This window comes from Lepidochelys kempii, chromosome 1 (genome assembly GCF_965140285.1).
Source record: "Lepidochelys kempii isolate rLepKem1 chromosome 1, rLepKem1.hap1, whole genome shotgun sequence".
NCBI lineage: Eukaryota > Metazoa > Chordata > Testudines > Cheloniidae > Lepidochelys > Lepidochelys kempii.
In genome coordinates this window covers 34,523,630-34,549,570 of record NC_136380.1, presented here as the reverse complement: position 1 = coordinate 34,549,570, position 25,941 = coordinate 34,523,630, and the positions used below count along the sequence as shown (strand labels likewise).

Below are 25,941 nucleotides of genomic sequence, written 5' to 3'. Positions count from 1 at the left end.
AATCACACACTAAATACTTTTAAAAATCTGGCTCTAGGGCTGGCACTGTCAGGAGTAAGCTAGCCTGCTTACCCGCTAGTTTAACCCCCGGATAGTCTAACAAGCACAGCTGGGCCCCAGCTGAGCCACCTGATTGGCCAAACCACCTGATCAGCTCTTAAGATCAGTAGCAGCTGAGGGTACTGGCTACTCAAAATATTCACCTTTTGCTGAATTAGCTTCTGATCCTGCCTTGCCTCACCTCAGGTAGCCTGACTCTGACCTTCCACTCTGATTCCTGACCTTGGCTCCAACCCTTCACTCTGGTATCTGGCCTCTGACTTCGGCTCTGACCCTTGGCTCCGATTCTTGACTTCAGTTCTGATCCTTGGTTCTGATATTTGGCCTCTAACTCTGGTTTAGACCTTTGGTCCCAATTCCTGACTTCTGACTCCACTGTGACCCTTGCTCCTATTCCTGGCTACCAGCGCTGGTTCTAGCCATTACGCCTGCCTCCTGCTGTAATCACTAGGCACAACCCCCCTTGTCCCAGTTCTCGACACACTAAACATGGATAAAACAATGCAGAATGCTGCTCATTAACTAAGCAATGTCCACCCTGTGCACTGAGTGAGAAAGGGGTCCTGTGGAAAAAATAGTATATGATCATGTAATTAAAGACCATATCACTATACATATACTCAAGGGGAAAAATTAAGGTTGCATAAGCAATGCTAATTCTGGCATCTCCTAACTTCTGAGTGTTTGACTTTGCAATCTTGATAATATTCTTTTAACATAGTTTTTTTTAATATTATATGCCATACAATACAGTCCAAATATATATGCAGTATGTAAATTACTACTCTTCAGTATAAAAAAATCTGCCATGAATAAAAGCAAGAGAAGGAAAGAAAACAAGGTAATCCAAATATAAAAACTGCCAATAATAATAATAATAATATGTTTTTAGCATGGTGAAAGAATAATACAGAACCATAAGAATTTTCAAATAATCAACCTGATTTATATATGGAAAACTAGGCAAAGCAGCATTTATATTAAAAATCAAAAGAGAAATTTATTCACGAATAGCTCATCTAATATATATGGAAAATACCGAGAACTTGCTATGTGATTGAAGTTTTCCATTCTCAGTGAAAACATCTCATATCAGATGTACCATCTTGTTCTTGACTTTAGGAAAAGTGAAATGTACACATTAACATAATTAGTAAAGATACAGTGATCACCTGAAGAAAGTCAATATTTACCTATCCACAATTATCAAAATTTAACAGTATCTGAGATTCTAACATTATTGCATATTCTAATTATGAGAGCACATTCTAGCTTAATATTGACTACTGCATTACATTAAAAGAAAATAAATTCTGGGGAATTAAGAAATATAACAGTCATGATGTGATGAGACAAAGTATTAAATCTGTAAGGGGAGGAGGTTTGACCTTTGAAAAGATGTAATTTTTCCTTTGAAAAAGAAAAACACAAAGGATTGTAAATAGTCTAATGTGGCTTCACATAGAACTCCTCACATACTTTTGGATTTGAAAATGGAAAAGTGGGATGGAAATAAAGAATAGTCAGGGCTAGATCATTCCTTCCTATGGAAAACCCATAGACAAGGAGTGCTGAGGATGGGAAAGCTCCAAAGTTTGCCCCTCCCTCTACTCACCCACACAACAAACAGGAGGATCTGCCCTCAAGAACTTCCAGTTACAGCAGAAAATACTATTTCTCAAATACATATGTTATCATGTGTTACAGATTGGGTTAAACCTTCTAATGATCCGGGAGTAACCACTGCCTTATATTCAGGATAAACGTAAAGAAGCCATTGTAAAGAATTCGCTGAAACAATAGCAGTGGCAACCGAAACACTGACACATGAAAAAGCTTGATTAGAAGTTGAACTAAGTTGCCCAAGGGGTTTCGAATGCCAGAGCTAAGGTTTGGATTGGTGGAACTGTTTTTGTCTGTATGTCAGAGAGAGAGAGAGAGAGAGAGAGAGAGAGAGAAAGGAGGAGGAAAAGAAAGGGAAAGATACACAAGAGACAGAGTCAGAAGGAGCAGAAAATGAGACAGCCTGAACAAGCAGCTGGTACCACAACCCCGAGAAAAGCCTGGAGAGCGAACCTTTGGGGGTTATACGCTGACAGAGGTCTGGTGCCGTGACCAAGAACACTGTCTCCTGTTTGGTTCCTCTTGTGTTCGGAGAAAACAGGACTTTGTATATTCTTCATAAATAAACAAGGCTGCATCAAAAGTACCAGACTCCTTCACCAATTTCTCCTCCAAACTGAACAACCTATAAGACCGGGAATTTTTGGCTAGCCATTTGGGTCCAAAGGAGCAACACATGTAATAGGACTATATTGTAATTCAAAAGAAAAGAGGTGCAGAGCTAATGTTGCAGACACATTACCTGAATTTTGTGCACTTAATGAAGCAACCGTAACATTCTTTTAAGACATTTTTATATGAAATAGGTGTGCTTATTTTTCCAATTACAGAAAAGCAAGAAAATACATAATATTATTGGTCATTTTTGTAATGATTCACAGAAAAAAATGAGCATAAAAACTTGCAATTAGGAAATTAAAAGTTTGTAAGAACATAAGAAAATATATATAGTCTAGTAAATTATTTTTCCCAAAGAACTGTTATGTAATATCAACAAAAAAAATAATGTCCCCTATAGCTAGTTATGCTCAATAAAGCAATATACTCATCTTGATGTATAGGGAATGCAATTGGATTGGCAGCCATTTCTGGGGTTAGGTTGATGTCATAGCTACTTTAAGGCAGGTTCAAAAATAAGGTAGGAAGAGAAAATTAAATGTTTCTAGGCTCAGTTTTGGGAAAGCAGCACAGTCCTAAACTACAGGTTCCAAATCAAACAAAGCCATTGCAGGGCAGTTTTATTCAGACCTACGAAAGCCTGTTTCTCTCATCAACAGAAGTTGGTCCACTGAAAGACATTGTCCTCATCCACCTTCTCTCTCTAGTATCCTGGGACCAACACAGCTTCAACAACACTGCGTACAGACTATGACATTACCATCTACCAAAGTAAAATGCTAAAATTATGTTTCATTAGAGCTTATAGAGGACAATTTTCTCAAAACCCTCAGCAAACTTTTTCAAAACTAGGAGAGAGAGAATAGGGATTTTTATTCTGCTCTACAAAAATTAATAACCTTTTAAAATCTGTAAATCTACAAAAACATATACAGGCAGGTACTCTACTGCCATCTAACAGATTTAATGCAGAAATATATATCTGTAGCACAGGAAAGCTCTTTCTACAGGTTTAGTACATCAAAATGAAACTATAAATCTCTTTACCATGTTGTTTTGACACAATTTTACAGCTCTAACTAAAATATGACAGTCTCACAATGGTCTCATTTACTATTTCTATAACTAAAATTATAGTATATATCACTTAGTAAGTGCCTCCCTAATCCATGCATGGAGAAAGGGGGTGGGGAGGAAGAGTCCTTTCAGCCACAAATTTCTTCTGTGGGGAAAAGGGCGTGATCCTCCCACACTGCAGTGTTCATCCACTTCCCCTTGACCTCAGAGAGGACTCTTTAAGGGTCTTGGGATCTGCACAGGTGGAAAGAATGAAGAACAGATGGGCCTAGAGTGCCACACATTATCTCTGCACTGGCCTTGTTGGGATTCCAGCTGCATTCTCTTTCTAAGGACGACATCTGTATTACGGATCCTCCATTATAGAGATCATCAGGGCAGCTGTTGGCTGGAGAAGCACTAACAGCACAGTTCTAATGAATACACCCTACCAGGGAGTAGGGTTAGCATGAGGTCCCAGCATTATCCAAAGGCGTGGATAACCCTGGCCAACTGCGAATCCTGGGGAATTCAAGAGGTTTTGGGGGATAAACTGCAGCCTTTTCTGGGAGGAGGGCTAATTCACTACCCTCAGGTGAGTGTTTTAAATGAGTGTTTGTTGGATTGGACCCATAATTTTGAAAAAGGAAACTCCAGTCTTCAGAAAAATGAATGAGAGGCTATAGACTTATTATTTATATTACAATAACACTGAGAGAAGCCCAAAAAATAGGGTCCCACAAAGTTTAGCACTACACAAACACATAGTGAGAGGCAGCTCCTGAACCAAAGAGTTTCAGTTTAAATAGACAAGACAGACAAAGAATGGGAAGGAAAACAAAAGACACAGAGATGAGTGTGACTTGTGGAAAGTCATACAGCAAGTCAGTGACAGAGGTGGAAACAGAACTCCAGGTTAAAATGTTGCTTACTGAAGTCAGTGGCAATACTCCCATTGACTTGAATGGGCCAAGATTTCACCCCAGGTTTCCTGATACTCCTTTCAGTGCCCTGGAGTACTAGACCACTCTCTCTTACACCGTTGCTTTAAGATATCCAGTATTCATTTGATTAAAACAATTATTTACTATACAAATAGTATTCATAATAAAGCAGTAGTAAGTTTACCAAACAATATATGCTAATAAATAACTAGTTAAAATTACTGTAAAAATCTCCAGCCTATCTTATGATTTAAAATGCATGGATACAAATGCTAAGTACTGTACCACTTTCTGACAGGCTTCCTATCTGTTAAGTAATTTTAACTTTGATCTCTACTTAGTAGCTGTTTTAAAGATCTATCCTTTTTGACATCTAAAGTGATTATATATGTTATAAAATAAATTGCAGTTTTCCTTTAAGCAAGAACATCTATAAAAGGAATGTATCTAATATACAGCTCTTTGTAGTTGTAAGGTTTGCATTATGTGTAAAATTAAGCAGCATATTCTTGACTGATTTTGTGCACCCAGCTCCCATTGTCAAATTCTTTTTCATTTATCATTATTTACTTAAGTCACCTGGCTGTAATATATGAATGCTATCTGTGTCAATATCAAGTTGATGTTAGCAAAGGCAACAATACAAATTTCCAAACTGTTCAGATGCCATTCATGGCATAAAGACACAAAATACAGACATAGGATAAGGACACAGATTACTTCTACTTGCTTTTAAATACTCTTTCTAAAAATATGCATTTTAGTCTTGCACATGTCCAAATTGTAATTTGTGGTGATGATTTGCAAGATAAGATTTTTACAACGTATCAGAAGTAAAATGCACACACTATCACTCTATACTATGTAAAGCAGGGGGTTCTCAAACTAGGGGTCGTGATCCCTCAGCAGGTCATGAGGTTATTACATGGGGGGGTCACGAGCTGTCAGCCTCCATCCGCAAAACCCCGCTTCGCCTCCAGCATTTATAATAGTGCTAAATTTATAAAAAAAATGTTTTTACTTTATAAGGGGGGTCGCACTCAGAGGCTTGCTGTGTGAAAGGGGTCATCAATACAAAAGTTTGAGATCCGCTGATGCAAAGGAACCACATCCACATATTTTTCAAGGGAGTTAAATCTTTAAAGCTTGAATGGAAATCACAGGAGACCTGTTAGGTTATGCAATATTAACTTAATCAAATTAAGAGTGAACCTCTCCATCACTGAAGCACATTCTCGTATTGCCATTTGTCAATGTGTCTTCAAATTTCAAAACTATGTACTACTTATTTGTGTGTGAAAAGGCCATATACCTCACTATATTAGTAATACAGTTAAGTAACCGAGGGCAAAATTCACCACTGGTGTACATGGGAGCATCTCCACTGATTTACATAATATGGTGATGGGCACTCTCAGAATATTTTCTATCCAGGATTCAAAATCCTTTGCTTACACACAGCGTGCTGGGTGCCTTTTCCTCTCACTTCCTCATATACTGTATTCAGCTCAAGGTTTGGGGGAGGGAAGAAGTAAAAATGTTTCCACTTTTAAGTGTAACAATCATTTTCACAGTATGCTGAAGAGGCAAATTGCACATGAAGAGTGCCTGGTGTATTGGAGACACTGCATGGGGGGATAGAGAGAGGCAGCAATCAGCCACTAGCACTCTGATTCTGGGTCATGTTCATGGATTGAGAAACAATGAAATCAGACAGAAGCACCTGCTTACACCATCAATGAATTCTAATAATTCAAGTCTCTGAGAGCAACACGGGAACAGTTGGGAGCAGTAGACACAGCAGCAGGAGCCTGGAGAACCTCAGTGAGAACACTCCACCCCTCTCAGGTTCCAGCAGGATTTGGGAAACTCCTCCTCCCCATCCTGGGGACTCAGCAGCCCTCCCCTATTGCTGGGGAAATCAGAACAGGGCCACCTAGTAGTAAAACCTACCCTGGGAGCAGAAGAAATAATCCCAGTAACTGCATGTATAGTGAAGCCCCTTCATAGCTCCCAGGCACCAGTGCTGTCTGAAGATTGATTTTAAAAATGTCACTCTGGTTATTTGCTCTGAGATCATCCCTGCCCTTTCCCTGAACCACTGTTGCCACATTCGCTCTCCCTAAGTTCCAGGATTGTCTTCCATCTATTTCCCTTCTCTGCCCTCCTATTCAACATCCCTTCCCCCTTCTTCCCACTCCTTTGCCCATTTTTGTTTTTACATTTCATCTGTGATTCTCCATCTGTTGCCTCTCCCATCATAACAAAATTGAAAAAAGAAAATAAGCTAACAAGACATTTTCTCATCATTACCCTGATCACTTTGCTTATTCACAGCATCTCTTTCCTATAAGATTTTTCTGGAATTTTGAGTCTTTTAGATAAGATCTTCAGGATAGGGGCCATGGGTGGGATTCACAAGGGGGACTTAGTCTGAGCATTACAACACCTAGCTTTTAGGTGCCCTGCTCCCAATTGGAATTCACAACCCCTAGTTAGGCACCCAGACACCTTACACAATACATGGGGAGAATTAGAGGCCTAAGAATGAGATTCCCAAAAGCCAGCCCACTGAGCAGGAAGTAATCTAAACTAGCCAGCAGGAAATACCAATGAGAGGAGTGTGACCTAAGCTCCACCCCTCAAAGGAGTTAGGCACTTAACTCCAAGCCAGGGATTTGAACCCAGGTCTCCCACAAGAGTGCCCCAACCACTTGGCTATGGAGTGGTCTGGGGTGGGTCTCAATATCTTCTGCTGAAGCTGTTCCACTTTGTATAGTTAAATAGTCATTGGAGCAGGGACTTCAACTAGGGTCTCCTATATCCCTGGTGAGTGTCCATGGGGTTATAAAGTCATTTTCTCTCTGTCCAAATGACTATTTAAGTATTTTATACAAAGTGGAACAGCTTCAGCAGGAGAGATAGGGAGGGAAGGGGAGAGAAAGAGAGAGACACCTCCACCCCCACAATACTCCACAGCCATGCTGTAGGGCAGTATCTGAGCACGTGTGCCAGATCATGTCCCATTGGTGAGATGGCAGGGGAATGCCTACTTTGTGAATACTGCTGGGGCTTAGGCATGAGTTAGGTGCTGAGCTGCTTGGCAGTGTCAGGACTGAGGCCGCTGTGTGCATACCCAGCAGCAGAAATGTAGGTGCCATAAGGATTTTACCAGTGAAAACATAGATGCCTTGGGTGTTTAGCTACCAACAGGTTTAGACTGGAGTTAAATAGGAGTTTTAAATATCTAAATTTTAGACTCAGGTGCCTAAAGTACGCTAAGTGACTAAATCTCACTTGTGAATCCCATTCCATATCTTTATTGCATATTTGAACATTAGTCAGCACAGTGCCAACTCAGTCTTAATTGGGGCTTCTGAGTAAGACAGTAATTCTACTACAATCATTGTCTTTCCATGTGTTTGTACATCATCCAGCACAACAGAGATCATCCTCCTGACTAGGTCCTTTGGGCACTCCAACAGTATGGGAAACACTAACTTGCTCTGTGGAACAATTCCTACCAAGCTCACTACTCTGTGCAGAGGATGGAGAGTATGACATATGCAACCACTGCCTTCCCTCTGTGGTGGTAAATGGGGATTGGGCAAAGACAAAATGTCGGAGAAATAATCTATCTGGTATAGGGCTGGCATAGATTATGGTTCCCCCACAACCACGGGAGAATCTTGGAAGAAACTGTGAATGAGTTAAAGTCCATTTACTCTGGAGTAAATAGACACTGTTCCTTATACGGGGGAAGACAAATGTTCAATATTGCTGTATATCAAAATAATCAAGACTAGTTTTTAAGCTATATTTTAACTGAAGTACACAACTAACAGTTAAATACAATAAACCATCTCTCTGTCTTTATATTGCCTACAAGAGACCGTTATTAATTACACAGCAAAACACACAACTTAGTTAATATACTTCAGCCTTATTAATTGTCCAGATCAGAGAACAATAAATGGAGTAAGTAATAACACCTACTAAAGAGACAGGAAGGGAATATTTTCTTAATTATTATTGTAAATAGTCTTTGCCGTTGGAGAACGAGGACTTAAGCTTTAGTAAATTAAAATGCTTTATAGCTTTTTGCAAAATGAACAGAATTTAGCTGTTTATCATCAGTGTACTGGAGATATTAATTCAGAGAAATGTAAGTTATATATGTAGGCAACCTAATTACGTATTTTTATATTTTAAATAGAGCGCAAAATTCTTGGTATTAAAATAGGGACAAGTACAAAATGAAGGCTGATCATAATCAGAGCATCCACTTTTTCAATGCTGTAAAATTTTATAAAGTGTGAAAACCAAATACAGAACTAGTTTAAAGTAGAATAGTGGTATAAGATTTTATAGTATTCCTATGGCAAATAACAGAAAATAGAAGCCTAAGGTGATACAGCATTGTGTGCACTAGAATGTAATAAGCTGATAAGTGTCACTATCTACCCCCATTGAGTTGTTAGCATTATGACAACCCATTACAAAATCCACATTTTGCTTTGTCAGCTTTTATAAGCCTCTTCAAAATGTATGATACCATGTACATGATTTTGGAACTCTTTGAAGGTACGTGGGCTATAATCACCACTAATAGTCTCATGCTGATAAAAGACAAACAAGGCAGGGTACTGTATAGAAAGTGAATTAGGAACAAATCTGAGGATATTTTGATGACATTTCCTGACAGGGATGTGCAGGCAGGAATCAGTAAGAAATAAATTCCTGGTGAAAATATGGCTGGCTTCAAGCATAAGGTCTCTTTCTGGAATCTTGGCTTCTTGATTCTGCTATTTAGATTATTCATGTAGAGGGCAGCTCTGACTCCTATGGCTCTATTTTTCATAATAAAAAATATGTAGTAAAGCACTGAGATCTTTTCGGAAGATCTAGAATTCCCTCCCTAGCATATCTTTCTTTGTTTTGGCTACAAAAAGGACTAGTGGAGCTATGAGGTTCCTGAATCTGATTAAATTACAGGTTGTAACAAAGCGGTCTTTGGCAGGACACTACTGAGAGTATCAATTCAGGATAAATTGCTTAGAGAAGGGCAGTCACTGCCCAAGGCTGGGGGTCCTTTGCACACTAAACCAGCCAAACAGAGAAGACTTCGGTTTTACCCCAGTGGCTAACCAGAAGTCATACACGCAATTCCCTTAGACACTCCAGCTTCCCAGTATCACCACCAGCACCACTCCTTATGGGGATGAATGGTTATGAAAACCAATACCACACTAAAAGAAAAAAGGTTCTCCCAGTCCCAAAGAACCATGCCCCAGACCCAGGTCAATATATAAGTCAGATTTAACCCACAAATCACGCTGTTGCCAATCCTTTAGAATCTAAAATCTAAAGGTTTATTCATAAAAAGAAATATAGATGAGAGCTAGAATTGGTTAAATGAAATCAATTACATACAGCAATGGCAAAGTTCTTGGTTCAGGTTTGTAGCAGTGATGGAATAAACGTTTCAAATCAAGTCTCTGGAGTACATCCAAAGCTTGGATGGGTCATTCAGTCCTTTGTTTAGAGCTTCAGTTTGTAGCAAAGTTCCTCCAGAGGTAAGAAGCAGGATTGAAGACAAAATGGAGATGATGCACTGCCTTTTATAATCCTTTTGCCATGTGGCTTGTGCTTCCTTTGTTCCAAATAAGCTACTCAGCGCATGGCATGGAAAAGCCTTAGAGTTCTGTCCAAAGGCATGTCCCTGTATGCCTTGCAGAGTCACAAGGTGTATCTGCCTTTTCTTAATGGATCAGTTGTATAGCTGATGGTCCTTAATGGGCCATCAAGCAGGCTAGGCAGTGCTCATGCCAGATTGTCTGGGGTGTCACTCAGAAGCATAGCACAAGTTTGAAATACAGTCAGTATAGAGCAAATACTTATAATTTTAAATTCAAAAATGATACATGCATTCAGAGAGCATAGTCATAACCACCAAATCAAAACTTTTCAGAGACACCTTACTTGACCTCCTTTGTACAAGATTTGGTGCCACTATATGACCTTTGTTGCAACAATGGTCTATACGGTCACAGTTCATGTCAATAACGTCACACAGGTATTGACAGTAAAATCTTTGTTTTATGAGGCTATTCCCACTCTTACCTGGTAACCTCTCTGAAATAATGATGGAGAGGCACATTTGCATTTAAAGAACAGATACTTGCTAGGAAGATCTCTATGCACCTATTTCTCCATGTTGGATGCCTATGTCACTAATTACTCTTTCAGATGTTCTGATGCTAGATGTTTTGTTGCTAGATGTCTACATTTACATTTAGCCATGTTAAAACACATATTGTTTCTTTGAATTCAGCTTACCAAACGATCCAGATCGCTCTTTGTCACTGACCTGTCCTTCATTATTTGTCACTCCCCCAATTTTTATGTTATCTGTCATTTCTCAGTGATGATCTTATGTTTTCTTTCAGGTCATTAATAAAAATGTTAAATAACATAGGGCCAAGAACCGATCCCTGCAGAAGCCTACTAGAAACATACCCACCTGAGGCTGATTCCCTGGTCAGTTACATATTGAGACCTGTCAGACAGCTAGCTTTTGATGTTTGCCATATTAATTTTATATTGTTTTAGTTTTTTAATCAAAATGTAATATCAAGTCAAATGCCTTACAGAAATCTAATTATATACATGAACACTATTATCTTTATCAACCAAACTTGTAATCTCATTAAAAAAAATCAAGTTAGTTTGACAGGATCTATTTTCCATAAACCCATTTTGACTGGCATTAAGTATATTACTCTCCTTTAATTTTTTATTAAATCCCATTATCTTGCTTAGGATCAATGTCAGACTGACAGGCCTATAATTACCTGGGTCATCATGTTTACCTTTTTTAAAAATTGGCACACCATTAGCTTTCTTCCAGTCTCCTGGAACTTCCCTAGTGCTCCAAGATGTATTGAAAATCAACAGTAACAGTCCAATGAGCTGCTCAGCCTGCTCTTTTAAAACTCTTGGATGCAAGTTATCTAGACCTACTGATTAGAAAATATGCAACTTTAGTAGCTGCTTGTAGCGGGGTGGTCACCCACTCCGGCCTTAAAACAGCCCAGGAGAGGGCTGTGGCTGGGAGCAAGCAGTTCCCAGGCTGATTGCGGAAGCAGGTGCAGCTGTGACTACACCCCAATCAGGGCTCAGCTGGCCCTTATAAGAGGGCAGTGGGCCAGGAGCAGACAGAGTCTCCTCTAGCTGTGGAGGGAGATGGGCCTGGCTGCTGGAGAGCATACCAAAGTACCTGAGGTGGAGCAGGGCTGGGGAAGGCCAAGGGAGCCTAGAACCCCCCAGGCTGCAGGCCCACTGTAAGGCCGGATAGGTATTGGGGTTGCAGGGGACAGCCCAAAGGTAGGCAGAGGCAGCAGGTCCAAACCCCCCTTGCCTGTGATGATTGGCTTATATACTGCAGTCTGCCCAAGTGTGCGGGGGCTCAGTGGTGACTGGCAGTAGCCAAAGACTGAGGTGAGGTGGGGATAGTGGGTGGGGGTCCCCTGCGGAGGGGAGACCTAGAGACTATGGAGGTACTGCCAGGGGACAGCATCCTGGGTAAAAGAGGCACCGGGGTCTGGGAGGGACATGGGGGCCAGCGGCAAGTGGGACACCGGCCTGCAGAGGGCGCTCCAGAGGTTGGAAGAGCTAATTCCCTGAGAGACCAGCAGGAGGCGCCACAGGAGTGAGTCCCGCCCCATTACACTGCTGTTTAAAATCCTCCTGAGAAATCACTTAGGCACTCTTAAAAATTCCTCCCAATATACACAAACAGAAAAACAAAACCAACTTTTGAATTAGCAGAACATATTTTTAAAAACTGTTAAGCACAATGTCAATTCTACTGCTACCACTAGCTGGTAGGATAAGAACTCTTGAAATGCATGTCATACCCAATAGTTTGACTCCTTTTCCAGTACCTATACATGGTACTGATCTATTAACAGGTTAATTCCAGCTAGACATTTCTAGCTTAGTCCCGGGAGATAGAAGAGCAGACTCAAATATCACCAAGACAGCCACCTAAAACATCTAATACACTTAATATCAGAGACCAAAAGAGAACTTGTATGTTCATGGAATCATATCATATTGCTATAACACTGCAATAACACTTTTCCAGACTACAGACATCAAACAAAAATCTAGACTAACATGTAGGTTAAAACACATACCCAAAACAAAACAAAAAACAAAACAAAACCCAATAGACTGTCAAACCTCAGCATCAATTCAGTATTACACAAGCACACATGTACCTGACATCCTATATCTTGTCCTTGGTTTCTTCTATGAGATTCAAACTAGTTTAAAGTAGAATCAATTGACTTAGATTGACAATTATTTCAGACTTGAAACTATTAAAATAACTCTCCTCAATAATACATCCAACCAAGATACGGTCTCCAAACCAGAATGCACTGGAGAACAAATATGTGAACTAATATAAAAATCTGAAAATGAATTGCATAAATTCAGAAAAGCAGGCATATCAAAAAACTGACATCCTCTAAATGGCTCAGAATAGTGATGCTAGAGAAATAACAAAACATAAAAGAAAAATAAAAGAGAAATATGAAACAGAATTTCTGGGTATAATAAATACCTTCAGGCCAGATAAGATTAAAATTCACAAAGCACGACATCTCTTACAGGGAGATAAATCCAATAGAAACAAAGCCATCAACACCCGAGAAATCACCAACAAAATGAAATCAACCTCCCAAACTTTGCAACTAGGACATATCATACTTTTTTTGGGTGGAACACCCATATTTTTTGTCATACATAAAAAAGTTATAGCAAATATTTGACATATGATACATTGATTAAACCCCTACCTATTATTTAAAGAGACGTTTTCCCCAAAATGAAGAAATATTTATTCAGAATATCAATAGGAGGAAGAAATATGAATCACCACACTACTGAGAAAGGCCAACAGTTACTTTGCTAAACAGAAGTCAAGAAGTTTATGGAATAGATAAATATTTAGGTTTAGATATTTGGAAGTATTTGTCTTTAGCCAATAAGATACTTATAAAAGTGATTAATCATCATAGCAATAGTGGTTCTTCTCGATTACTGCTTGTGTGGACCCTCACTCTTGGGAGCTGTGCTCCCATGACATGCAAACTTGGAATCTTTTAGCCATACGTCCTTTGGGATTGTCTATGAACCCTCCCTTACGTCATACACTAAAACCTGAGGGTATAAATGTATGGGGCCCCAACTGTCCCATAACTCCTTTCAGTATTTCAAGAATCCACAGTCAATACAGTAAAAAAGCAGAGAATGTGGGCCATTATATCCTTATGAAATACACTGTACTTCAAAACAGATAGTCTGGTTTCCTTAAACCTGGGGAGGCCTAGGAGACCTGGATAGGGTAGAAATTGGGAGAGGATAAGGTCCTCTACCGTTATATCCAATAGAGGTGGCTGTATCCAAGTACCAAGGGACCTTGAATCAAGACCCATTCATGATGGCAGTGAGACCGTCTCCTGGTCCCTCAGGCCAAATCTCTACCAATAGAGGCTCTGGTGCCAAAGACTGAAGCATGAAAAGAGAAAAGGATTCCTGCTAGGGTCAACAAGGAACAAATAATAACATCACACAGGTGTTCAGTTCTCCCTTTGGTTAGAGGAAGCACCAAATGGGGTCATTGCTGGAACCTCCACATCCCTCAGTGCTGAGGGTACTGTTCCAATTTCTGTTTGCCCTGGAAAGACCTGGACACAAGACCATGACTCCCCAGTTGTTCAGTAGTGATTATGGGCTAAAACACTCTTCATTGTGCACTATACAGAAATATTTCACTCTCTTTTACAGGGTTCAATTGTGCCTTGAAGTACTCTCCCCTGAGCAGGGGATAGTGTGGAGACACAACCATCCAATGGATCTCAGGAATTGCACAATGAGCTTGGTGACACATATGGTGTGAGCACCCATTTACAGCATATTCACACTTGTGTCCTTGGTTAGGTCTACTCCATGCTTCCTCCCTGCCTCCTTTAGAGTGTCTTGTGTACAAAGGGAGTTGTCCCAGCAGGTATGAGGGAGAACTTAGGGACCGCAACTGTGCCCGAGTGGTGTAAAAAGGAGTCAGAGGGTGGGAGTAGCTATTTACAACCCTCCAATACTTACACAGCCATAGAACAACAGAGCATGATCTGTACCACACTGAATAAATAATACATGCATGCCTACCCAAGGCTAAAAATTATGTCCAAATACCTAGGTATAAACCCACTCTATAAATAAAAACCTTAACAACTACTTGTGGATTTATCAGTTTATAGCAATGTAACATTGTATAAAATACTTGTGTTCTTAATTGTATAATTGTATAACCTTAATGTCTGTCCAAAACTTTTTTATGAGTACTTTTATGAAGGGGTCAGTGTGGAAGTAGAAGAGAAATTCATTTGCGGTAAAACAGCAATACTTAGATAATACAGATTTTCAATGTCTTCATTATTATTTCTTTATTATAAAAAAAATGTTATGGTGTTCAGTTTAACTCTGTAACCTTGCTGATGTCCAAATAATCCCCTTTATTTCCTCTTCCCCCAACATACACAGATGCTACACTGCTTACCCTTGGAGGATGTTATACATTATCAGAACTACACATGGCTTCCTTTTGAGCCCATCAATGCCATTCCTTCAATTAATATAAACATTTCCTCATCTCAGGAGCTGAGAGCATTCCCTATGCAGCACTACTGGTCCTTGCCCATAAAGGGAATGAGAAAGAGGTTATAAAAACTATTAAATGCTCAGATTGACTAGCAATATTGAATATGATCAAAACTACTCATATACCTCACAAAAGAGAAATTTGTGAAAATGTAGCCTTTGCTTTTGAAGTAAAGCTGCTTAATGCCCTATAAATCACTTTCTTATATAAGCATTAGTAATACAGTAGGACATTTACAGTGAAGATCCCTTGACTCTGCAGTATGCTGCATTGGGCTGCAGCAAATCTCTATCTTCTACATCACAAAGTCATGCTGCAGCACTAAGAACTTTCTAAACTAAAATATACTAAGGTGTAAACATTCTAAAAATGACTGTGTGATATTCCCAGAAAGCCAACATAAAGCCAACACTTTTATTAAACTCCTACATGTCCTGGCTTTTGTTAGAATGAGAATTTTATAAAATACAATTGGATACCAATTAGCTCACAGACTCACTTCAATATTTACTGTTTATTTAATAAATTACAATACTGTACTGTCTTAAATACTTGTTTAAAACAGCTCTGAAACAATGAAGCATGGGATATAACAATTTCTGATTGAAAAATCAGCCTAGAATGAAGACTTTTAAAAAAATCTTTTACTTAAATCAACTGGCAACAATTTTGACATTTCTCTTCTATTAAATCTAAGGGATTACAAAATACCTCATTTAAGAAAAATCCTGTACCCACTTAAGTGGACTCACACTGTGGCTCTCTTCACAGCAGGGCAGAGGGACGTTGGTGAAAAAAAGCAAACTAAGCAGCAGAGCAGGAGTGTTAGAAACCACTACTCAGCATAAGGCAAAGAAAATGTGTATGAAACTCCAACTCATTTCTGCAGTGAAAATGGTTAAGGGACTTTCATCTTTCTGCAGTTGATGGTAATGGCAAAATGGCTAATCCAGATGGTGGCAGCATCTTCCGAACTTCCTCACTTTTATGCCTCTCTTACTCCATACTTTAACTCTGGAGTGAGTACAGAAGAGAGGCTGTACTAGAGGTCACTTTCAGTTTGGTAGGCATACAACCAGCAGCTAACTGCACAGCTGCTAGTTATAGAAACTGGATAGGATTTGGGTCAGTGTGATAACATCCTTTTTTAGTAAGAACTCCTATTTGGACTACTTGCACTTCCCAAACTAGAGGAGCCAATATGATGAGAAACAATTATACGTTAATCAATATGCAGTTGAAGAAAACAATCTTTTTCCAGTAAAATATACAATTGTTAGAAATTCCCTATATTTAGTGGCTCAGCCAAAGATGCCACAACTATTCTGAGAAGCTCTGGTTGTAAGATCTGCCAACACAGGATATTCAAAAGGGTCTGTTGTCATAAAGTGACATTGAACAAACTGTTCAGAATCAATACTATAATTAGAAAGCAGTAAACTGGGGGGGGGGGAATCTTATGTTTGCACATCTTTCCTCAAGTTTGCTAAAAATAAGACTACCATATTCTGCTTCCTGTAGAATGGGAACAGATTTCTAGCAAAGCAAAATCATGCTATGAATATTAATGACATTTTGAAAGAACTGTATTTCAAACATGGGTATTTTACAAGATATGTTTTTTTATTTCAAAAATATAATTATTTCCACTTATAGATAAGGAAAAGACACAGAGCCAAATTCAGTCCTGGTGCAAGTTAACATCGATACCTAATTTGGACACAACAATTTGGAAAATATGATATTATAATTTAGGAGTTCCTGAGCTCAATCCACTAGATTATACACTTCTCATATACCTATTAAAGCACTCTTTTGCATTTTATTGATTGTAACATGCTTACATAAAAAGAACTGCTTTAAAATGTATGTATGCCTAGATGTGATCACAAAAGGGATTAAATAAAAATTCTTACATTTTAAAGCCGTTCCTGCAGAACCCAGGACATAGACCACCAATGATTCCTGCATCAAGCCCATAACTTCTAGCTCAGCTACTGCACATCTTTAGAAAGACATGGAATCCTGATTTAAAGACTTCAGATTATAGAGAATTCACAATGTGCCCAGGTAAATTGTTCCAATAGATAATTACTATTAAAAATGTGCCTTATTCTAGTCTGAAATTTTTCTAGTTTCACCTACCAGGCACTGAATCTTGTTGTGCCCTCCAATATCAGAAATCTTACAGACCATGATCAAGTCATCTTTTAACATTCTTGTTGATAAACTGACTACACTGGGAATTTTTAATCCCTCAACTGGTTTCCCAATCTTTCTTGTAGCTTTTTCTGAACACTTGTTAAAAAAAGGATGTTACCCATTTGAAGGGTAGAAACCAGAACTGGATTCAGTTTTCCAGTAGATGTCTCACTAATGCCATATATAATGTTAATAACACCTCCACACATCCATATTCCCCTTATACATCGTAGTCACCAAATTGCATTGAAAGGCCATGTTCAACTGATTACCTACCATAACCCCTATGTCCTTTTTTGAGTCACTACTTTCCAAAACACAGTACCCTTCATACGTAAGTAGGGACCTAAGTTCTTGGTTCCTACATGTGTATCTTCACGTGTAGCTGCATTAAAACACATATTATTAGTACTAATATATGAAGAATGGTACTACAGAGGGGCCAACTGAGCACGGGACAGCAGTATGCTAGGCACTTTACAGCATCCCGTTTACCATATGATCCTTTTCTATCTGCAAATCTGACCTGTCATTATTTACCACTCTACTAATTTTTTTTATCTGCCAACTTTACCAGAAATTGATTGTTTTTTTAAAAAAAATGAAGTTGTGACAAATATTGCAACCATATGCAGCATCTTTGGGGACAGTATTGTATTTTATGTTTAAAGCATTAAAACCTTTATATATATATATATTGAGATGGGCCAGACGATATAAGACATGGGAATATTCATAGCCCTTTGTACCAATACAGGTGATATCTGTGTGTATGTTCCTGACACACTGGGCGGGGGCTTTCTGCAGAAAATTGGATCATGAAGAGGTGAGTAATGCAAAATCCCAAGGCTGGCTACACAGATACCCAGCCTTGGAAGCCTGACCATCAGGAGAATAGGGAGAGGTACAGTTTAACCTGTTTTCAAGAGGCTCAGAAGAAAAGGGTTTGGGATATAAAGGCTGAATTCAAACAGACTCAGGATCTTTTTTATTCAGCAAACTGATAGGACCCTTTTGTCCACAGGGAACCCAATCCTGCTTGAAGGTTTGGAAGGAGTACAGCCTACCACGATCACATATGGAAGATGGGCAATTTCTGTTAAGTTTAGTGTGCATGTAAATTTATTATTTTTATTGCTGCTATATGCTTTTGTATTGAATGAATGCATTCTGCTTTGAAAGAGCTGTGTGATCATTGGCAAAAACACTGTCCTTGTCCTTGGAGAGAAACTAGAGAGAGCCAAGGGCTGGTGGTTGTCAGATCTGCTTGGAATAACCATAGTGAATTGCAGACTAAAGAGGGGTTATGAGTCCCTGCTCATAGAGAGGTGAAGGTTACAGGTCTGAGATCTGAAGTGGGTGCCCTCGAGGAGGCCAGGGTGTGTGTGTCAAAGATGCAGTTAACCCCAAAACTGTGAATTGCATTCCAATGTCTGACTTCTCACCCAGATTTTTTTTGAATGCCAGAACAATGAAAATGCATATTAGGGACCAAAAATTACCTCTAATTATTAGGCTGAAACCACCAAATTGATTCCACTTGTGAGACAAAACCAGTTTGATCCATGCCTTCAGAGATGATGGATATGGGCATCACATATTTGGAACCAGGAATAATCCTCAGGGGCACCACCACCTTGTGTGTCAGGTTGCAATGACACTAACTCAAGTTTGGCTCCACCCCCATCCCCCATGATGATGGAGAGATGTCAGGGCCAAACCTGAGTGGGCAGTGAAACAACCAGCACTGCTTCTCCTTTCCACAGCCATGGGATTCTCTCCACTCTTCCCTGGGGCCTGCCTGGCCTCACCTCAGCCTGTATCCCCTCTGCTCTGTCCACAGGACTTGCTCAATGACAGCCTCAAGACTTCCTACACGTATGGGGAGCTGCGGTGAGTGCCTGGACAGGGGAGCTGGCTGGGAGGTGGAAATGAGGGGTTTTGCTTAGGGTTCAGTGATGGGCTAATCCAGCCCTGGCCAAACTACAAATTGTTTTTAAAAAATGAGGGTGACCTCACTTCCCCCATCTACCAGCATAACCTGCTTTCTATCCAGGCTGAGGCACAGCCAGCTTTCATCCAAAGCTTCATTCCAGAAGACATTGGGAAAAAGTGCTCCAATGAATTATAGAGTAATGATCATCAGCCGCACACTACAGGTAGCAAGCCCACACCACTTCACTATCTCCCTTAGTAGTCTGACAAAACAGAACTTTGTTGTTCTTTCTCTAACTAGGTATAAGAGAGCATACTGATCAAGTTTGCAGACGACACCAAATTTGGGGGTGAAGGGGTTGCCAATACTTTGAAGGATAGAGCTAAAATTCAGAGGGATCTTGATAAATTGGAGAACTGGGCTATAGACAACAAAATGAAATTCAACAAACACAAATGTAAATTGCTACACTCAGGGAAGAAAAACCAAATGCACAAAGACAGAACAGGGGAAAACTGGCTTGGCAGCAGCACTGCAAAGAAGGATCTGGGAGTTGTGGTGGATCATAATCTCAACATGAGTCAGCAATGCGATGCTATTGCAAAAAAAAGTAATGCAATATGAGGTTGCATTAGCAGAAGCATAGCATGCAAGTCACAAGAGGTGACAGTACCTCACTACTCGGTGCTGGTTAAGAGTCAGATTTAGCACTGGGTCCAAATTTGGTCACTAATCTATAGAAAGGATGTGGAGAAACTGGAAAGGATCCAGAAGTGAGCAACAAAGATGATAAAACGGATGGCATGCAAGCAATATGAGCAAAGTCTTAAGAAACTGGGTATGTTTAGTTTGGAAAAGAGAAGATTAAAGGGGATATGATAGCGGTCTTCAGATACTTGAAAGGCTGCCATAAAAAAGATAGAGAAAAGTTGTTCTTTTTTGCCATAGAGGACAAGACAAGAGAAAATGGGTTCAAACTATAGCCCAGTAAATTTAGATTAAATCTCAGGAAAAATTTCCATTGCCCTACTGTTCTTACAGTTAGGAACGGACTGCCTCGGGATGTTGTGGAAGCTTCTTCACTGGAGGTTTTCAAAAGGAGACTGGATAGCTACCTGTCTTGAATGGTTGAGACACAACAAATCCTGCAGCTTGTCAGGGGGTTAAACTAGATGACCCTGGCAGTCCCTTCTAACCCTACAATTCTATTATTCCATGAGAGAAGCCTCAGGGCAGACAGACACATATTTCTGTGCTCTAGTTCCTCAGAAAACAAACAAACAAACAAGAGAGAAACTGCTAATGCTACCATTTACTACAGGTATAGCACCAGTATCTTGTTGACAATGTTACAGGCAACTGACAGATCTAAAAGAAGTAGTGTTTGTATAACACTTAGCACAATGGGTCCCCCACCACTGTATTAAAAATAAGTAATCAATATTTGATCTTTGTTGATAACTAGAAGGACATAATTGACCAAAAGTCCAGTTCAAACTCTAAGACGTATCCAAACCTGAAACTAGACTGATAGAGGTCAATGAAAACTGTGGATTCAGCTACTGCCACAGCTTTCTTGCAACAACTACAGCAAATAAACTGATCTTTTTTTGTTTGCTGGCCAAACTGAAACATCCAGAAAAGAAAAGTGTTTAGCTTCAAACTAAAACTGAATTTTCAGTTTTCTCTTGACAAAACAATCAGTCAAAAAAGTATCTCTGGAGGATGTTAAATAGAAGCTACTAAAGATGGACATTTTAAAACCAGCAGGTATCTAACAGCTTGTATCCAAGAGTTCTTAAAGAGCTGGCTGAGAAGCTCACTGGACCATTGATGTTGCTTTTCAGTAAGTCTTGGACACTGGGAAGTTCCAGAAGACTGGAAGAAAGTTATGTTGTGCCAATGTTTTAAAAGGGTAAATGAAATAACTTGGGTAATAATAGGCCTGTCAGACTGACATTGAACCTGGGCAAGATAATGGACTAGCTGATGCAGGACTCAATTAATAAAGAACTAAAGGAAAGTAATGTAATTAATGCCAGTCAACACAGATTTACGGAAAATGCATTGTGCCAAACATTGAGTGGGGTGTGTTTCTATTCCCACGGGGATTGTTTCTTCACCCTACACTATTAAATGTTATCATCAATGACTTGGAAAAAAACATAAAATCATCATTGATAAAATTTGCAGAGAACGCAAAAATTGGGGAAGTGGTAAATAATAAAGAGGACATGTCACTGATTCAGAGCTATCTCGATTGCTTGGTAAACTGAAGGCAAGCAAACAATATGGCTAAATGCAAATGTATATATCTAGCAACAAAGAATGTAGGCCATACTTACAAAAGGGGGGCTCTATCCTGGGAAGCAGTGACTCTGAAGAAGATTTAGGGGTCATGGTGGATAATAAGCTGAACATGAACTCCCAGTGTGACACTGTAGTCAAAAGAACTAAAGTGATTCTGGGGTGCACGAACAGGGTAAGCTCAAGTAGGAGTAGAAAGGTTATTTTACATCTGTATTTGGCACAGGTAAGACCACTGCTGGAATACTGTGTCCAGTTCTGATGTCCACAATTCAAGAATAATATTTGGAAAGGTTCAAAAAAGAGCCATGAGAATGGTTAAAAGATTCTGGGAGCATGTGCAATTCCATGGGCAAGTTAATGACAGAAAGTAAGGAAGGTGCTATTTGAGCCATAAAAATTTATAGAATCATAATTTCAATGGTGTCACAATCTACGGCATGGCCGGGGGGACTCACTGCCCACTCGTGACTCCCAGCTCCAGGTCCTTTAGATTAGGGGTTCTCAAACTGGGGGTCAGAACCCCTCAGGGGGTCGTGAGGTTATTACATGGGGGGTCATGAGCTGTCAGACTCCACCCCAAACCCCGCTTTGCCTCCAGAATTTATAATGGTGTTAAATATATTAAAAAGTGTTTTAATGTATAAGAAGCGTCACACTCAGAGGCTTGGTATGTGAAAGGGGTCACCAGTACAAAAGTCTGAGAACCCCTGTTTAGATAATACAATGTCATAAAAAATGGGTCAAGTTGTGTATCATTCAAAAGCCCTTTCTCCCACCAAAAACAAAGGAAGCAAACATGACAAACCTAGAATAAATATGTAGATATATATTTGAGAAAATGTTTAAAAATAAACATTTTAAAATTATACTTTAACACAGCCATGCCAAAAATGCAGCTCCCACAAAGACAAATTGTGGCCCTTGTCTTACAGTACTGTTGTCAGATAATGCTCAGAACATTATACCTGATTAATTTTTTTAATGTTACACATTACTATAAATGGAAGGAGTGCTCCAAGTTAATTGGCCATCATCTGCACGCAAAAAAAAAGCGGTTCAGGTGTATTGATTATCTGCTTTATTTATTAACCAAAAGAGTTGTAATGAGGCATTGGTTCAAACTTCAGCATCCAGCCAGAAATTGCTGGAATCCATCTGCAAACTAAATGCACATAGTTACAGAACATAATTAATTACAATCCCAAATTAATTTCTCACAAAATCTTTGTTTTTACGTGTATCTTGATCATTTTCGGCATCAGTAGGGAGAGAGAGTTACGAGAGTAGCTGAATCTTTGGAGAATACTACTGGGGAGGACTTGGTTAAACATAATGCTCAATGGCACCTTACATATTACAAGAAGTGCACCTATAAACTGAATTTGGCAAGGTTGGAGAGGAACTACACTGAGTCACAGGAAAAAGTTGAAGAGGCCGGGACAAGTGCCAGCTGTAGGCAAGACTAGTTCCACACTCCAGTGTACATTCCTCTCTCAATGACCTTTTGCACATGATGGAGAGCTGCAATATCACAGATCAGATCAAGCAATTTGGTGAGGCTGAATTGAAAAGAAAGCACAACTTTCAGGATGTTGTGGCAATACATGAAGATGGTTGAGTCTTTGCTGTTCTTTATGCGATCTGTCAGGACTGCTAATTGAAATTTGCACTTCACAGCCGTGGAAGACTTAGTGAAATACTTTTTAGTTTAGATTTAACCAACTGTTCTGTGGTGATTGCCTTGTACCTTGCTGAAATAAGAGGCATAAAAAAGTCTGACCTTGACATATTGGAGGAATTGTGAAAAAAGAAATTGGGTTGTTAAAATGTCACCAGTTCCCTTGTATGCATTTTGTGCAGACGAAGCCCTAAAATACCACTGCTCTATACTGGGCATAAGTCTATTCTTCCATTTTTGTAAAATCATGCACTTGGTGATCATTGCAGCTCTCAAGAACCAAAATCTTTGTGGTGGTGTTAAATCCAATTTAGTAGGTAAATAACCTAGGATATAATTTTCGGCTGAGGTTTGGTTGCTTAACTGCTTCCATTTCAACCATTGGAACTACTCTTGTAAATACTATTCTTTGTGAGTAAAGGTTGTAGAATTGGGATCTAAATTCTACCGCAATTATATGGCAGATAAAAGATAGGTCAAATTTTTGGCCTAAACTTTTAAAAAGTGAACATTTAAATATCTGATAGTACTCTGACTGTTATGGAAAAAAACTGTTTTATTGTCCTTTAGAGATGTAATGTAAAATAAAATGAAAGCCAAATTATACATACTGCAACATACTACAAATACTTAGATATTTGTAACAAATACTTGAGAAGGAATAATAAAACACCAATGCTTACACTGGTCTGCCTTTCTGCTGTTAATAGTGTGTTTCAGAGTGCATGCAACAGTCCCTTAATTTATTTCCTATATGGTACATTGAAGCTTGGAAATGAAAAACTCATAAGTAAAACTAAAAGTTCCTCACCATTTTCATGATGAATTTGCAAGCCTACAGTAAATGAACACTGAGTAATTATTTTCAACATGAATAAGAGTTGCATAATTGGACACTAAGAGTAAGAGAAGCACAAGAATTTTGTTTTTATGTCAACCCTAAAAACGTCTGGTTATCTCTGAAGCTGCAGTCAATAACAATCACATTCAACTCAGTTGTGCACAATCCTCTTTGTCAGTGATACTCATGAAAATGTTGTTGGCATATGCTTATTGAAAACAGAACAAATGCTGGGTAAAATACTCTGTGTGTGTGTGTGTGTGTGTGGTACTTAGTACAGTGATGGTACTACTATAGGTAGTAATAATGATAAGAAAATATATTTCACTTTCAAGTTTGAATGCATTACCAACAATGATTAAAAAGCACAATTAGTGCCTCTAAATATGATGAAATACCAAATAGCTCTACTTTTATGAATAATTAGTGTTCATTTAGAATTGTCTTGCAAACGTATCATGAAAATTTACCAGCCCAGGTACGAAGTCTACTCAGTCACCTTGTCCCATTATGGTGATAATGAAATGGGAAATTTCTTACCCTGTAATTTCTTTTCTGCTAGCTGCGTCTCATACAATTCTGTGATTCCTGGACTGTTCTCCTCCTCTCTGTTCTAAAGTCTGTTCACTGTTGCAACACAGCTGATTTTGGCCACACCCCCTTCTCCAGCTTGCCACCAGAACAATTCATATAATATGCAAAAACTTAGAATATAATACCAATAACATTAAAGTCACCAAGTGAACTATGTGCAGTAAGCTATCCAGCCGACTAACTGGAGACATATAAAAAATAATGTTGTTCCTTGGCTAATGAAGCCATTCCAGGTTGGGCAGAATTTTGAGAGATATTGCTAGCAGAAAGGAAATTTTGCCTAGTACAACTAACTACATATCAGTTCTGTGATGCATGGGAAGTATTGAGCAGTAAATATTAAATAGGGAGGGATAAAGAAAGACAAATAGAGAAATTTTCCCTTGAAAGTAAATGCCTGAATGACAAGTTACTTTTGCATAGTGCATGCAGCACCTTTGTTCAGAAGGAAGCATCTGCAGAGGACAGCAAATCCACTTTGTAATGTTTAATAAAAAGTATTGCTTGAAGATCATGTTGCTGCCTTACAGATTTCTTCAGCTGAAGCACAAGTTTGTTCTGCCCATATCACCAGAGAGCTTGTATAGTGTGCCTTGATTCCTTTTAGAATAGGCTAGTCTGATGGCTTGAATGCCTCCACTATGCACAACTTAATTCATTTGGCCAGAGATAGCTTGGATGCCCAAAGACCTTGGCACTTTTGGTGAAAGGGCACAAATAAAGAGCCTGATCATCAATTCAGTGCGCTTGAGGTAAATCTTTAGTGCTGTACATACACCGACATTATGGTACATGTTTTCAGTAGGATGCTGTGGATTTGGACAGAATGATAGAAGAATCATGCAAGAAATGGAAAGAGGAATTCACCTTTGGTAAGAAAGACTGTGGGAGTCCTTAGAACCACAATGTTATCATGAAGTACATCATGTGGCTCTTGCATGGATACAGCTGCTAACTCAGATTCATCTAGCTAACATGATAGTGATCATAAAGTAGATTTTGATGGATAGAATGGTATGACCATTGCCTACAGGGTAGGTTGTTAGGACTTTTAGTACCAATAGCAGATCCTACTTAGGAAAGACTGGTCTGCCTTCTGGACTAGCCAGTCTGACTGCTCTGAGAAATCTTGAGACTTTAGGATATTTGGCTAAGAACCTCAGAATCCTGCTTGTAAGTCACTGCTTATGACTGCTTAAAATGTTATGGTGCTGGGTTGAAGACCCTTGTCCAAACCATCCTGAGGAAAATCCAGAATAGCTGGAATTCCAAAATCCTTGGGGTTTGTTTTCTTTTTGGCATCATGAGCTGAACCACTGCCAGATTGAGAAGGCTTTTAGTGTGGAAGTC

At 39.2% G+C, this 25,941-nt stretch overlaps 1 protein-coding gene across 5 annotated transcripts in view; it reads right to left on the bottom strand.

Moving 5' to 3' along the window:
• The window catches only part of DYNC2H1 (dynein cytoplasmic 2 heavy chain 1), a 403,248-nt gene that overhangs the window by 110,026 nt on the left and 267,281 nt on the right, over window positions 1–25,941 (bottom strand). Inside the window, exon 83 of one of the 5 annotated variants that reach the window (XM_073338425.2) lies at window positions 22,527–22,640. The exons of the other annotated variants lie outside the window; for them this stretch is intronic. Coding sequence (XP_073194526.1) covers window positions 22,602–22,640 — 39 coding nt within the window. The 3' untranslated portion in view covers window positions 22,527–22,601. Of the gene's footprint in view, window positions 1–22,526; window positions 22,641–25,941 lie in introns of those variants that run through there. 5 annotated transcript variants of the gene reach the window in all.